This window comes from Candida tropicalis, assembly GCF_000006335.3.
Source record: "Candida tropicalis MYA-3404 genomic scaffold supercont3.6, whole genome shotgun sequence".
In the NCBI taxonomy this organism is placed as follows: domain Eukaryota; kingdom Fungi; phylum Ascomycota; class Pichiomycetes; order Serinales; family Debaryomycetaceae; genus Candida; species Candida tropicalis.
The window spans coordinates 622511-635375 of NW_003020058.1; the positions used below are offsets into that span (position 1 = coordinate 622511).

The following is a 12865-nucleotide window of genomic DNA, read 5'->3' on the forward strand; positions in this document are numbered from 1 at the left end:
GAAAAAGGTGATAAGGATAATTGAAAGATTACAAAAAAAAAAAAAATAGAGTAAACAAAGAGAGAAACCTCGGAAAAATTTCTTGCAACCAAAACACCAAGTTTATATGTGTATATATTCAAAAAGTAGATTTTCTATTTCTTTGAGACTTCTTCATCAATGTTCAAACCGGTGATGTCAGCAATTGATTTTCTTAAAGAATGAACAGAGTTTTCAATTGATTTCTTACCTGTTTCAGTATTTTCTTCAATCTTGTGAGCTAAATCAAGGGCACTGTTGTAAGCAAATTTTTGATGAGCAGCAATTTGTGGGACATTTTCTTCTTCCAATTTCCAGACAAATCCAGTTGTGTTTTCAAAAGTTTTAGGTAAAAAGTATTTAAAACTGGCTAATCCAAAAACAGTTGGGAATACAGCTTTGGCAATAACTCCTCTGGTTCTTGCAGCAATAGTACCAGTTAAAACTGCAACCAAAATATATAATGAATTTGGTAAAAGATCTTCAGTCTTGTTATGTAATCCACTTACTGTGTTCGTGACTTGTCTCTCAGTTTCATTATATGTAGCGTATTTTGAATTGGCCCAGTTACTAAGATTATCAAAGGTAGATTCAGTATATTCTCTAGCACTTTTGAATAAATTTTCAGTGGCTTTACTAGAACGAACTGAAATACCATCAATTATTCTATTATTACCTAATGATTCCAATTCACTTGCTGCAGCTGGGATAACAGTTCCGGGAATAGGTACTACGTTTTCTTCATCTTCATAAAATGAACGTTTTTTCGATTCGTTAAGTATGACCGCTTCCGCTGGAATAGTTATTATAGCACCTGCAGTAAAAAATGGAGTCAATAAACGAATACCTCTAAACATTGTTTCACTGGGATCAATATGTTGGTGACTATGATAGATCTTGGAAGTTTGTTCTCTATCTTTTTTTTTTCTTTCTCTCTTGACTTTCGATTTTTTCTTGTTCCTTTTCATACACTTCTCATTTGCTGTGAAAAATTAGAATCTATTGAGTGAGAAAAAAAAAAAAAAGACAATGCGTGCAAAATGGCAAGAAAATTGATAACATTGCAAATGCAAAAAAAAAAATTAAAGAAAAATTTCACGATCTGTTTAGCCTCCATCATCTCTAAACTACTGTCTCAAAATCCAACCATGTTTAGAAGAGAAATAGTACTAAGGAGTAATCTTCGATTTGTGGGAAATGGTATAAGGTATAAAAGTACTATATATCCTTCTCCTAAAGAAAATAACTATAGTGATTATGATTTTTTAAAAGAGGAAACAAGATCACGTAAAGATATAATTAAAGATCATCTTTCAGAAGAACAACTAGATTCATATGATCAAAAAGAAGGAATATTATCTCAAATGGAAATTTCAAAATTTAGAAATAGTGATGGGTCATTCATCAAAGGAACTACCTCATGGGAAGCAAGATTAGATGATCGTACATTACTTGGAAAACTGGATCATTCAATATCTTTCTTGCCTAATAGATTGGCTAAAGTAATACAAAATAATATTATCAAATTATCCATTCCAGCAAGATTAAAAAGTAGAGTTGTTGGTATATATCAAAATTTAAATAAGAATCAAATTCAGCAACCTCCTTCTAATCCATTGGATTGTAATGCTCATATTGCCGCATTATTCTTACAAGATTATAGTCATGCAAGACAAGTTTTAATGGAATTACAAAAGAGAGTTGGTAAAGATAAATTCAATCCACAAAGAGTACTAGATATTGGATATGGTCCCGCAACAGGTATGGTTGCTTTAAATGAAATCATGGGTAGGAACTGGGTTCCAAAGGAGAAAGATGCTTATATTGTTGGTAGAAAAAATAATGAAATGAAGAAAAGAGCCAAGATTCTATTATCAAGACAATATAATGAAAACTTTACTGGAGAAGAAGTGTTACCGGAAGTTGAACAAAATCTTAATGAAGATGAACTAGTAGAGGAAGTAGAACAAGAAGAAGAGATGGAAGAAGATGAGGAGTCATCTGCGGAGACTGATTATGTTGGACCGATAGATGTTAGAAGGTTAAATGTCAGAACCAAGTTAAGAGATACTTTACCAGTCACTAAGCAATATGATTTGATTATAGTTTGTTCCTCATTATTATCAAAAGAATTCAATTTCCCTAAAGATGTTGATGAAAATATTCATATGGTTTTGAAACTTTTGGCTCCAGGTGGACACATTGTTTTAATTGAACGTGGTAATGCTGTTGGGTTTGAAACTATTGCAAGAGCAAGACAACTTATGATTAGACCAGAAGCCTACAAGCATGAATTAGGTAAAATCCCAAGACCATATGTTAAAGGTTCTACTGGTAAACCACAAAAGTTAAAGAAAGAAACCCAATTTGTCACCAATGATGACATTGAATTTGAAGAAGAAATGTTGGCCAAACTAGACTTGGAAGAAGAAATGGAAAAGGCACGTGAATTAGGAGAAGAATTTGAGAAAGAATTAAATGAGAAATTTGGTGATGTTTCTGAGGAAGAGTTGAAGTTTGAAGATGAACAAGATATGGAAGTATTTGAAGTTGGTACACCTATTGAAAAAATGGTTGATAAAGTCGACTATCATTTGAGTATCATTGCTCCATGTGCACATCATAGAAAATGTCCATTACAGTTGGGTGATCCAAAGTTTTATAAGATTTCTAACCATAAACACAGAATGAATTTCTGTTCTTTCCCAAAAGTTATTAAACGTCCAGATTATACTATGCAATTGAAAAAGGGTAAAAAATTAGCTGTTACTTGGGATAAATCTGCAGAAAATGGAATTGGTAAACTTTCCAAAGGAGAAGCAAAACTGTTGGCTGGTACTGGTAGACCTGGAGGTAATGATACTGAACGTGGATCTTATTCTTATTTGATTGCTGAAAGAAGTTTGAACGATTCAAAAACTATTGATAAGATTGAGCAATTGAGATCGTTTAGTGACAATGTTATTGATGAATCTGATCCAACCAATTGGCCAAGAATTATTCTGCCACCACAGAAATTAAAGAAGAATGTCAAATTGACCGTTTGTTCAACTGAGGGTAATATTGAAACCTGGCAAGTGCCTAAATCATTAGGTAAACAAACCTATCACGATGCCAGAAAAGCACAAATGGGTGACTTGTGGGCTCTTGGTAAGAAAGCAAGAACTATCAATAAGAGACTTTCTGATGAAGTTAAAGAAAAGTTGGAAGTTTTGTATAAAACTAACAAGAAAACATTCTTGAAAGAACAACAAAGAAAACGTTGGAAGAAGAAACTTGGTACTAGTGTTGACCAATTTGATGATGGATTTTTGGCAACAGAAATCATGGCTTCTCAATTAGAAGAATCAAAGAAATATAAGAGACAAGCAAAGAAAGCTAGGTTTGAAGTTGACCCAAGTCAATTTGATGGTAATTAATATGTATATATGTAAATAGTTATATCGGTGTAATTGTAAATAGATATTTTTTTTAAAGAGTAGTTTACAGAATGTTTCTTTTCTTCTTTATATAAATATCGTACTTTAAAAATTAAAAATATGCAAATAATACTACTAATACTACTACTATGTACCCAAAAATGCTAAAACATAAACCAAAAATATGCAAATAACGTAAAAATCCATTAGATTTATAAACAATGTCATCATCGAAATGTACAAGAATAAAAAGTAAAAATCTTCTAACAACATCATGCACTACTACCTGCACTTTGTTGGAGATTTTCCCTCTAATCTTTAATCACATCACTAGACAGAAAAATAACAATAACAATTTTGATACAATAAAACAAAATAATCCATCATAGTACTTTTTCTACCCCGATAATGTACTCAAGAAATGAAGTAGCTAACAATCAATATAAAATCAAACTATAGCGTCCCATTATATGAAATGAATCAAAATTATTTGACTCTAAAAGAAGCACCTTCTGTGAATTTAGCTTTACCGCCAGTTGGAGTACACAATAAAGTTGAACATTTGTCACAAGCAACTGCAGTTTGAGCATGGCTGAATACAGTTTTAATAGTAAAACAACTTGGACATTTTATATCAAGGAAATATGAGTTTGGTCCTTGCACCAATCTTTTCAATTTATTCTTTTGTTTTTCAGAACTTGGATTTGGGTGTAATAAATCTTGAACTAAAACCATTTTCTTTCCTTTTAAAATAAATGAATAACTATTCTAAAACTAAGAAAGAGAAAGAGAAAAAGAAAAAGAGGAGAGGATATGAAAATTCTGAAAAAGTGAGGAGAGAGATGGGTCTATTTATAATTGAACTGATTGTGGCAAACTAAGGAAAAAAAAAATTGTGTGGAATTGATAAGAGAAAAAAAAAATGTAAGTGATCACGTGCCTGTTTGTTTCTTTTTCTTTTTTTTTCCAGTTTATCCCTCGGGAAAGTACAAGATTGCTTTAAAATTCACTCACAAGAGAACTAATTGGAATATTCCAAAGGTTAGCCGTGGGTCCTGATATTGGTCATGTCAAGAGTTATAACGGTGGAAAAAGAAATTATAAACGGAGATATATGTCCCTGAAGATTGTACTCTTATCTAGAAAATAGGAGATTTCCCTAAATTTGTATGCGCAAAAGAAGGAATAGAAGACAGAAGAACAAAAAAAAATACTTTGTTGATTGCCATCAGAAGTGCTGCATCGAGTATTTTGCGTCTCTTTTTTTCAGGGAGCTCGTTTCTTTTGTTGTAAAGCTGACAGGAGATTCAAAGTCGCCACTGGAATGTCTCGTAGGTATAGGACTACGGTAAGTATCATAAATCTGTTAAGAAAAGAAAACACACATGCTAATGATAGTTGAAGGGTTTAGAATTAGAAATCGCTTTTCTTTTATTGGTTTTCAATTTGACTGCAAAAGGAAATCTGGTTTGGTGGTGTACACTGAGGGAAAGAAAAAAAAATTTTTTCAATTAGAAACGCGTCTGATTTTCATTGGTATCGGTTGATCTATCTCAACAATGAGCTCTGTGAGTAGTAATTGTAAATTGAGCCCGATTCGGTTACAATCTAAAGATGATTACAAGTGTGGATTTCTTCGCTAGATGTAAAATTCTAATAAATCATTAAATAAATTGATGAGAAACCATAAACTTTAAATACCAATTTTTACTTTAAACTAAAAAGGTGGGAACAACGCAGTGATCAGACTAATCAAAGTATAATAGTTACAATGTCTAAAGAAGAAAACGATTTTCATTGGACTGAGCCTAATCCAAAGCGAGGCGTGGATAATCAACGTGACCTACACAAAATATTCATTACTAGTTGGCAACGGTCTCGATGGCTCAATTTTTATTTTATTTTTTTTTTTTTATTTCTAGTTTGATTTGGACATTGCATATAGCGTTGCATGCATTGTTTTCTCGCGACGAGCTTCTTGTCAGTAATGGTGATATTAATGGTCTAAGGTATAAAGTAACCAAAATAACATAGATAAAAATAATAACAAGGGATAATATGATGTGTGGGATATGCTTCTAAAATAAGATAGTAAACAAATTTATCAAAGCCAAGCTAATCTTTATCATAGTGGGAGATTATAGATCATTGGAAGAATATAGGACAAAATCAAACAAGAACGCACACACATACACACTTACACACAAAATAGAAAATAATCTTACTATTATTATTTTAGATGTAAGAAAACGCATATCTCCTTAATCAAAGAAATATCCTTTCTTCTATTGTTTCAAGTGTGTGATGCTCCTTCATCATCAATGTAGACAAGACGAGTAAGAAGGTTTAAGATAGATAGAGTCTGTGTGTGGTGTACAGGTGGGAGCGCTAAAAGATAAAAAAAAAATCGAACGTACAGACAACAAAGAGAAAGACTAATCAATTTCAAACACCAAAATCTAAATCTTCAAGTATCAAACTACAAATTCTAGGTAAGTTATTTTTACTTTTATGCAGTTCCTTTTATTTTATTTTGATATTCTTTTGTTAAATTTTTCGTAGATTAACAAGTATTTTTCAGATTCTATTTTTTTTTTTTACTCATTTACTTGATTTTGATTTTTTTATTTATTTATTTATTTTGCAGTTCTCCTCATTTTTCTATTTTTTTTTGTTTCTTTTCTTACCTTCATTATCCACAGATACTATACACTCCCCTTGACTTTACAACCAAATTCATCTCCTTAACCACATTTTTAATTTTTTGTTAGATATATAATTATACAGAGAAAGTGGTTGTTTTTCATTTTATTTATTATTATTCTTTTGATATTTTATATATATATTTTTTTCTTTAGCTTTATTTTTACAACCAATTCTTCCTCAATCAAAACTTTTACATCACTTTCCACCTTTATCATTGTCACCACCACCATCACTATTTTCAATATAGATCTATAAATCGCCTCGTGTATCATGAGTAAAGCAACTATCAGGCCAAATAAACCAAAGCCCATGTCGTCGAAATTAATTGATCAGACAATACCACCTGTCCCCAATAGCTCACAACAACAAAGTCAAGTATTTCCTCAAAAACTAGAGTCATTAATGAAGCCAAACGAATTTCAAGACTTTCTATTCAGATTATTCACTTATACCATTATAGTACTACCTACCTTAACATCGATCCTTTTCCCAATTAGTTCTTCCATATCCACAAGTGAACATGTAGGGAATTTAATCATTGATTTATTGACTGTCTTGTTATTAAGTATGGTTGTTAGATATACAATGGAATGGCCATACAATTGGCTAAGGCAATTGCAAAGAACCAAAATCACATTGTTGAAAGAAATGAATCAAGAGAACACTGAAAGAACAGTCTTGTTGGTGCGAAAAATTTATACTTTTGAAATCATTGCGTTATTTTCGTGTTTGATCTCTTCAGTGTTCAGTTCAGCATTGTTAATTTGGACTCGACAATACACCATCATAGATCAAAAGAGAAAGAAAGTAGTCTTCAATAATGTCAACGTAGCTTTGTTGCAATTTTGGTCCATCTTCAGAATCATAATTACATTCACCGATAGTTTACAAGAATCTTCCTTGAACAGTAACCAGTTGTATTGGGAGACTCCACAATTAAACAGTTGGTATCATGACTTGAAACATTATTTTTTACCAAATGCAAGTAACCAAATTTTGTTGGATCATTTACAACAGCACAATAGACAATTTGATCAATTGAAAATAGATTTAATGAATTTACAGAATGAAATTGAAGACCTGAATAGAAGAAATGTCTCCAAGGACAGACTTAGTAACCATGCGTTTACACCTTACCCATTGAATGTTACTTCATCTGCTCCAAATTCACCAGTTAACACTTTCGATCAGTCTGTATTCGCATCATCTCCTATGAATAAAGCTTTTCCTCCCAAACCAAGTTCATCCTTTTCACCACCGGCTGGTAAAAGGACAGCTAATGGGAAGCCATCTTCTAAATCCAAGACTAAATCTTCATTGAATACCATAATTGAAGAAGACGACAATACATTGTATGAAACAATGGAAAATTCATATACCAACTTTGACGAAATCATAAGTACTAGAATAGATTTCGATCCAATGCCTTCAATTCTTGAAGAACTTAGCTCTGTTATTAAAGCAATTTGCAATCAGGGTTCCATATTTGAAATAATCAAGCATCCGAATAATTTCTGCCATATTTTGATGAAAGAATTAGCAAGATTATCAAAACTCCCATTTGAATTTGGGGAATACCAATTTATTAAATTGCTAATTTCTGAGGTGTTTGATAAATATATCCTTGATATATACCAACGAGTTCAAACTCGGTTACTAGCTATAAAAGATTATCCATTGTATCACATTCGAAAATCAATAGTCTATTTCGCTTTCAGATTGCCATTTTTGGTTGCTTTTTATACAATTAGTTCAATGGTGTTTATTCCACTTTTCATAATAAATTGGGTATTTATAAAACCAAACTTGTTAGCATTACATATTGCTTGGTCCGTATTGAAGTTTATTTTTATAACCAATCCTCCGGAGAGATCACCATCATTGATGCTGCCAAAGATACTCTCCCCAATCTCTTCTCCGTCAAGAGATAAAATACCACTGAATCCTTTACCAAAAGAAAGCTTGGAAAAATTTGCTATTAAACCATTTCATTTATCTCCTACTTTGAATAATCTGGCATTATTTGAGGGTCCAATAAAAAAAAGAAAACCTACTACACTTTCATTTTCAATGCCTGTTACCAAACCGTTAATTAATGTGTCTCCCACTTTAACTGATTCCATTAGTGGTGGATTTAGAAATCATCGGACACATAGATTCCAAGATAGTAATAACTTTACATTATATGATGATTAGTAGAAGAGATTCCTTTTTTTAAAAGATATATATACGTGTGTTCTTTTCGTTTATTTTTTTTTTTTTGATATTACTTTAATATATGTTGTACATATTATTTTGATTGTGTACATGCTACAGAACATAATTTATCTTTCTGTTTGAAATACGTTAAAATTATTTACATCATTAGTTATTTGTGGAAATTAAACAACGATATGTAATCAAAACCTCTATCTCTCTCTCTCTCTCTCTCTCTCTCTCTCTCTCTTTCTCTCTCTCTCTCTCTCTCTCTCTCTCTTTCTCTCTCTCTCTCTCTCTCTCTCTCTCTTGTTGTCGTAGTCGTCGTCGTTCAACCTCTTCATCTTCTTGATATTCTTACCTCAACATGCAGTATCTACTTGATTTGTTTCATAATTGTTTTAGCTTGTCAGTTTAGAATCCAGACATGGCATTGGCGAATTGTCCGTTACTACCACCAGATTGTTGGTATTCCATCATGAATTCTTCCAAGATGGCAAAAGTAGAAGTGATACCGACAATAGCAGCAACACCATTACCTAAACCACCCAAATATTCACCAACTAAAGCAATAACACCTAAAAGGAAACCACCACTAACTGAAGCAACTGGAATAACTCTTCCCAATTCTTTAGCAATTGAAATGTCTCTTTTACCAGATAATGAAATACCTTGATCTTTAAATTGTTTGGCGATATCTTTTGGAGAACCACCAGAAATGTAACTCCATTTAAGGGAGAACCAAACAGATAATAAAATGATTGAAACAGTATAAATGGTGGTTTTAATTGGAGAAATCAAAGTGGACAAAATAGAAGTTGAACCTGAGAAATAGTTTAATAAACCAGATGATAAAACCAAGTTGTTTGAAGATGTGTTGAGGGCATATTTACCAAACCATGAAGTAATCTTTTCAGAAATTCCAAATTTGTTAGCAATGGAAATAATCAAGTATCCCAAAACTTGAATGTTTGCAACAACAGTGAATGCAAACAAAACTGGTAAACCACCAGTGTACAACAATCTAATTGGATAAACATTGTTCATTCCTCTAACTTTAGATGATCTAATTGGCAATTCAATACGGAAGTTTTGTAAAAGAATAACAGCCAAAATACTCAATAAAGCAATATAGAAGTGAGTCAAATTTGGTAATTGAACTCTAGTAAATGAGTGCCAGATTTGATTAATGGTTTGAGATGGATTGAATAATGAGAAATTTCTAAACAAGTTCAACAAAGCACCATAACTTTCATATCTATTTGAGTTAATAATTGGGAAATTTTCCAATCCCAAGACTTTTCCAATAAAATCACTTGAAGATTGAATAGCCAAGAAACTTAAAACACCTGATCCAAAACTATATCCTTTATCAAAGATTTCAACAATCAAGGTGATAATCCAAGACCAAATGGTAATTTGTAAAAATATAATTAAATATGAACCATATGGAAGAGAATCACCTTTCAAGATATCATAACCTCTAATGGCATTATCATAATATCCCGAATAAATCAATCCAGTAGCAAAAACAGCACTTAAAACAAAAGCAGTTAATTTTTGACCAGTTTGGAATAATTCACGATCATATCTTAATTTGAAATTAACATTAATTAATTTCAAACCAGCTAAAATTTGCCAAATAAAAGCTGAAGTAATAACAGGTAATAAACCCAATTCAAATAAAGTTCCTTTATTCATGGCAAAAATAGATCTAAAATTATAAAATGGATCATTGATTAAAAATTGACTATTTGATTTCAATCCATAAATTGGCAATTGGCCAAATAAATAAAGAATAGCTGATCCAACTGTATAAACGATCTTTTCATCAAATGAAATCTTTTCAAATGGGTATTCAATCTCAGGTAAAATAGGCAAGAAAAACTTAACCAAATCAAGAAGACGGACTAATGACTCGTTAGTAAATCGTTCTTATATAATATCATTCACCATTCATTTGTTAATATTAATACATACATCCACTCATGGTTGTGTGTGTGTGTTTTTATTTTTCAAGAATTAGTAATATTACAAGTGTATGTGGATGATTTTATATTCTCTCTCCTCTATTTGAAAATTTTTCGTCCAGAAAAGGTCGTTGAAAAGAAAGAGAGAAAAAAAAAATTTAATTTAGTGAGAAAATGTCCAATTTATTTTTTTGTCTATCCGTTTTGTGTGAGCCCTTTCAGCTGATTGCTGGTTGTCCTTCTTGGGCCAAATGAGAGACTCGTTGTGGCACGGCAAAACATCGCTACAGCGAGCATTGTTGTCGCCTTGATAAGAGAACGAGGGGAGGCAGGAACAATAACGACAAGATTTGGACTTTAAATTAAAGATACAAATTGAAACTACTATTAAAAAATAACAAAACACACACATGTACATATACAAATTAACCCCTATGGACAGACAACCATTAACCATTCTATTATACAAATCAAAAAAAAAAAAAAACATTAAATCAACAATAAAAACCAAGTACACCCAAATGTAACTTTTGTTCATATATCGTTCCAACTAGTAGAACCTCCATATCCCACACCACCACACATGATCAAACTAGATCCTCCACCAGTTGTATCGGAGAACGTGACCGGTTCAACATAAGTGTTCTGTGGAATCTTGTCTTTAGTCAAGTAATTGATATAATCAGTAGTACCAATATTGAACTTTCTATGAAGAAGTAAATCACATTGTTTACGTTCTTTTAAAAGTAATACTCGATAAAGAAGTTGATCCAATATTGATGAATTATTATCATTCTTATTCAATAAATAATTTTTTATGTCTGTCATTTTATGGAATCTTTTAAACTTTGCAATGTCTTCTTGATCTAAATATTTAAATAAATCATCCCCATAGAATTCTTTTAATATTGTTTTACTTTCTTCCAACAGTGAAACTGTTGGTCTTGATTGTTGTTGAAGTTGTTCAGTTTCATCTTCATCTAATTCCCAACTTGCAACCTTTTCATCTAGTAAATGGTGATTTGATGTCACAACATTAGAACTGTACCAAGAATTGATTTTATTAGATAAATTGTCTCTATCAATTACATCCGTTCTGTTGAGTTCATCATCTTCTTCTTCTTCTTCATCGTCTTCTTCCTCTTCTTCCTCTTCATCATCCTCATCCTCCTCATACACGTCACTTTCTGCTTCCGTATCAGATTTGTATTCATCTTTAGATGTGTTTGTAAGAGAAAGAATATCTGATTTAGTTTGAGCTGACTTGGGATTAAACAAAACATACAGTGATTGTTCATCCAAAATCTCTAATTCATCATAGTCCGATAAAATACTGGATGTGGCGTCAAATGTCTGTCTCTGTTGTTTTTGTTGCTGCTGTTGATGATGCAGCTGTTGTTGCTGTTGAGCATGATTCATAGTTGTAGTATTAAATAAACGCAAGTTGGGAATAGGTGGCATAAGAATATTAATAAATATTTATATTTTTGAAAAAGAAAGAAAGTAAAAAAAAAAAATTAAAAAAACAGGGAAGAGCAAGATAAAAAAAAAAAAGAGAACGTAATTGTTCCATGATATATATATACACATAAATATAATTTATATTTGTTATCGTTCTCTCAACCCACTGCACAACTAACGGAACGCACTACCACAAAAAAATAAACTGTGATGGGGCGATGTTTCAGCGCGAGATAATGCGAAAGAGGATCCGGTTTAAACCTGAAAAACACGGAGTAACATGATAACCAAAGGGCGAGCAATTTCAAAGAACAAAGCCAAAAAAAAAGAAATGAAACATGATGAGTAATTCTACCCAATTACAGTAGTTGCATGGTACTAGTGTTGTATATCCGAAACAGGAGGTGTATAATTTGATTGAAAGAATAGAATCTTAACAAGACAAGTAAGAAATCTTTTTTTGATTTAGTTCTCGTATTGTAATTATTATAGTCGCACGCCATACCTGTTGCTCAGAATTATTAAGAAAGATAAAGATTGAAAATAATTGTAAATCTGCAACCTCTCCTCAGTTCTGGTCAGTGATCTTAATTTGATCTTTTGGACTAGAGAAGTCCATTATTTATTTCAATGAGGTTAAAGAAGAACAACCACATCTCCCCCTCTGTTGTGTGCGCGGAGATGTGTTCTGTTCTGTTCTGTTGGGCAACTACGTCATTAAGTAAGATTATTAGTCACGAGAGAGGGGAGTAGAGATAAGTGTATATATGCAGGTTAGTAACTACTCACGACATGACGACATCGTAACAGGTTCAACGGCTAAAAATTAACTACGTGGTCAGAGATGCAAAAAAAAAAAAAGAAAAAAAAATTCAAACAGGTTTGGAACAATTCAAACTCGGTGAATAAAACACATGTTAAAAACGTTGTCGCTAATGATGATCTGGCATTCTTGAACTGAATCTAAAATTCTCAATTCAAACTGACCACTTCATTCTTTGAGATTAGATCGGCAATTAAACAAATGAATACTCTGTCAATTCTGTAGATTAAACGTGTTAGTAAGATTGATTCTTTATAACTTTCATATAGTTG

The 12865-nt window shown here is 31.9% G+C and overlaps 6 protein-coding genes across 6 annotated transcripts; 2 read left to right on the forward strand and 4 right to left on the reverse strand. All coding sequences in view use genetic code 12, as the record gives it.

The window, feature by feature from the left end:
• Positions 1 to 134: 134 nt before the first annotated feature.
• CTRG_04550 (uncharacterized protein) lies at positions 135 to 986 on the reverse strand (the record flags this gene model as incomplete). Its single annotated transcript, XM_002550206.1, has 1 exon — positions 135 to 986. The coding sequence occupies one exon, from the start codon at positions 984 to 986 to the stop codon at positions 135 to 137; it is 852 nt and encodes a 283-aa protein (XP_002550252.1).
• Positions 987 to 1058: 72 nt separating this feature from the next.
• On the forward strand, positions 1059 to 3437 carry RSM22 (mitochondrial 37S ribosomal protein RSM22; the record flags this gene model as incomplete). The annotated part of the gene is made up of 1 exon (XM_002550207.1): positions 1059 to 3437. One exon carries the CDS (start codon positions 1059 to 1061, stop codon positions 3435 to 3437), a length of 2379 nt encoding a protein of 792 aa, XP_002550253.1.
• Positions 3438 to 3923: 486 nt separating this feature from the next.
• RPS27A (40S ribosomal protein eS27) lies at positions 3924 to 4172 on the reverse strand (the record flags this gene model as incomplete). The annotated part of the gene is made up of 1 exon (XM_002550208.1): positions 3924 to 4172. The coding sequence occupies one exon, from the start codon at positions 4170 to 4172 to the stop codon at positions 3924 to 3926; it is 249 nt and encodes an 82-aa protein (XP_002550254.1).
• Positions 4173 to 6413: 2241 nt separating this feature from the next.
• CTRG_04553 (uncharacterized protein) lies at positions 6414 to 8339 on the forward strand (the record flags this gene model as incomplete). Its single annotated transcript, XM_002550209.1, has 1 exon — positions 6414 to 8339. One exon carries the CDS (start codon positions 6414 to 6416, stop codon positions 8337 to 8339), a length of 1926 nt encoding a protein of 641 aa, XP_002550255.1.
• A 414-nt stretch (positions 8340 to 8753) lies between these two features.
• Positions 8754 to 10040, reverse strand: SSH1 (Ssh1p; the record flags this gene model as incomplete). The annotated part of the gene is made up of 1 exon (XM_002550210.1): positions 8754 to 10040. One exon carries the CDS (start codon positions 10038 to 10040, stop codon positions 8754 to 8756), a length of 1287 nt encoding a protein of 428 aa, XP_002550256.1.
• An 803-nt stretch (positions 10041 to 10843) lies between these two features.
• CTRG_04555 (uncharacterized protein) lies at positions 10844 to 11770 on the reverse strand (the record flags this gene model as incomplete). The annotated part of the gene is made up of 1 exon (XM_002550211.1): positions 10844 to 11770. The coding sequence occupies one exon, from the start codon at positions 11768 to 11770 to the stop codon at positions 10844 to 10846; it is 927 nt and encodes a 308-aa protein (XP_002550257.1).
• Between the last annotated feature and the right edge of the window lie 1095 nt (positions 11771 to 12865).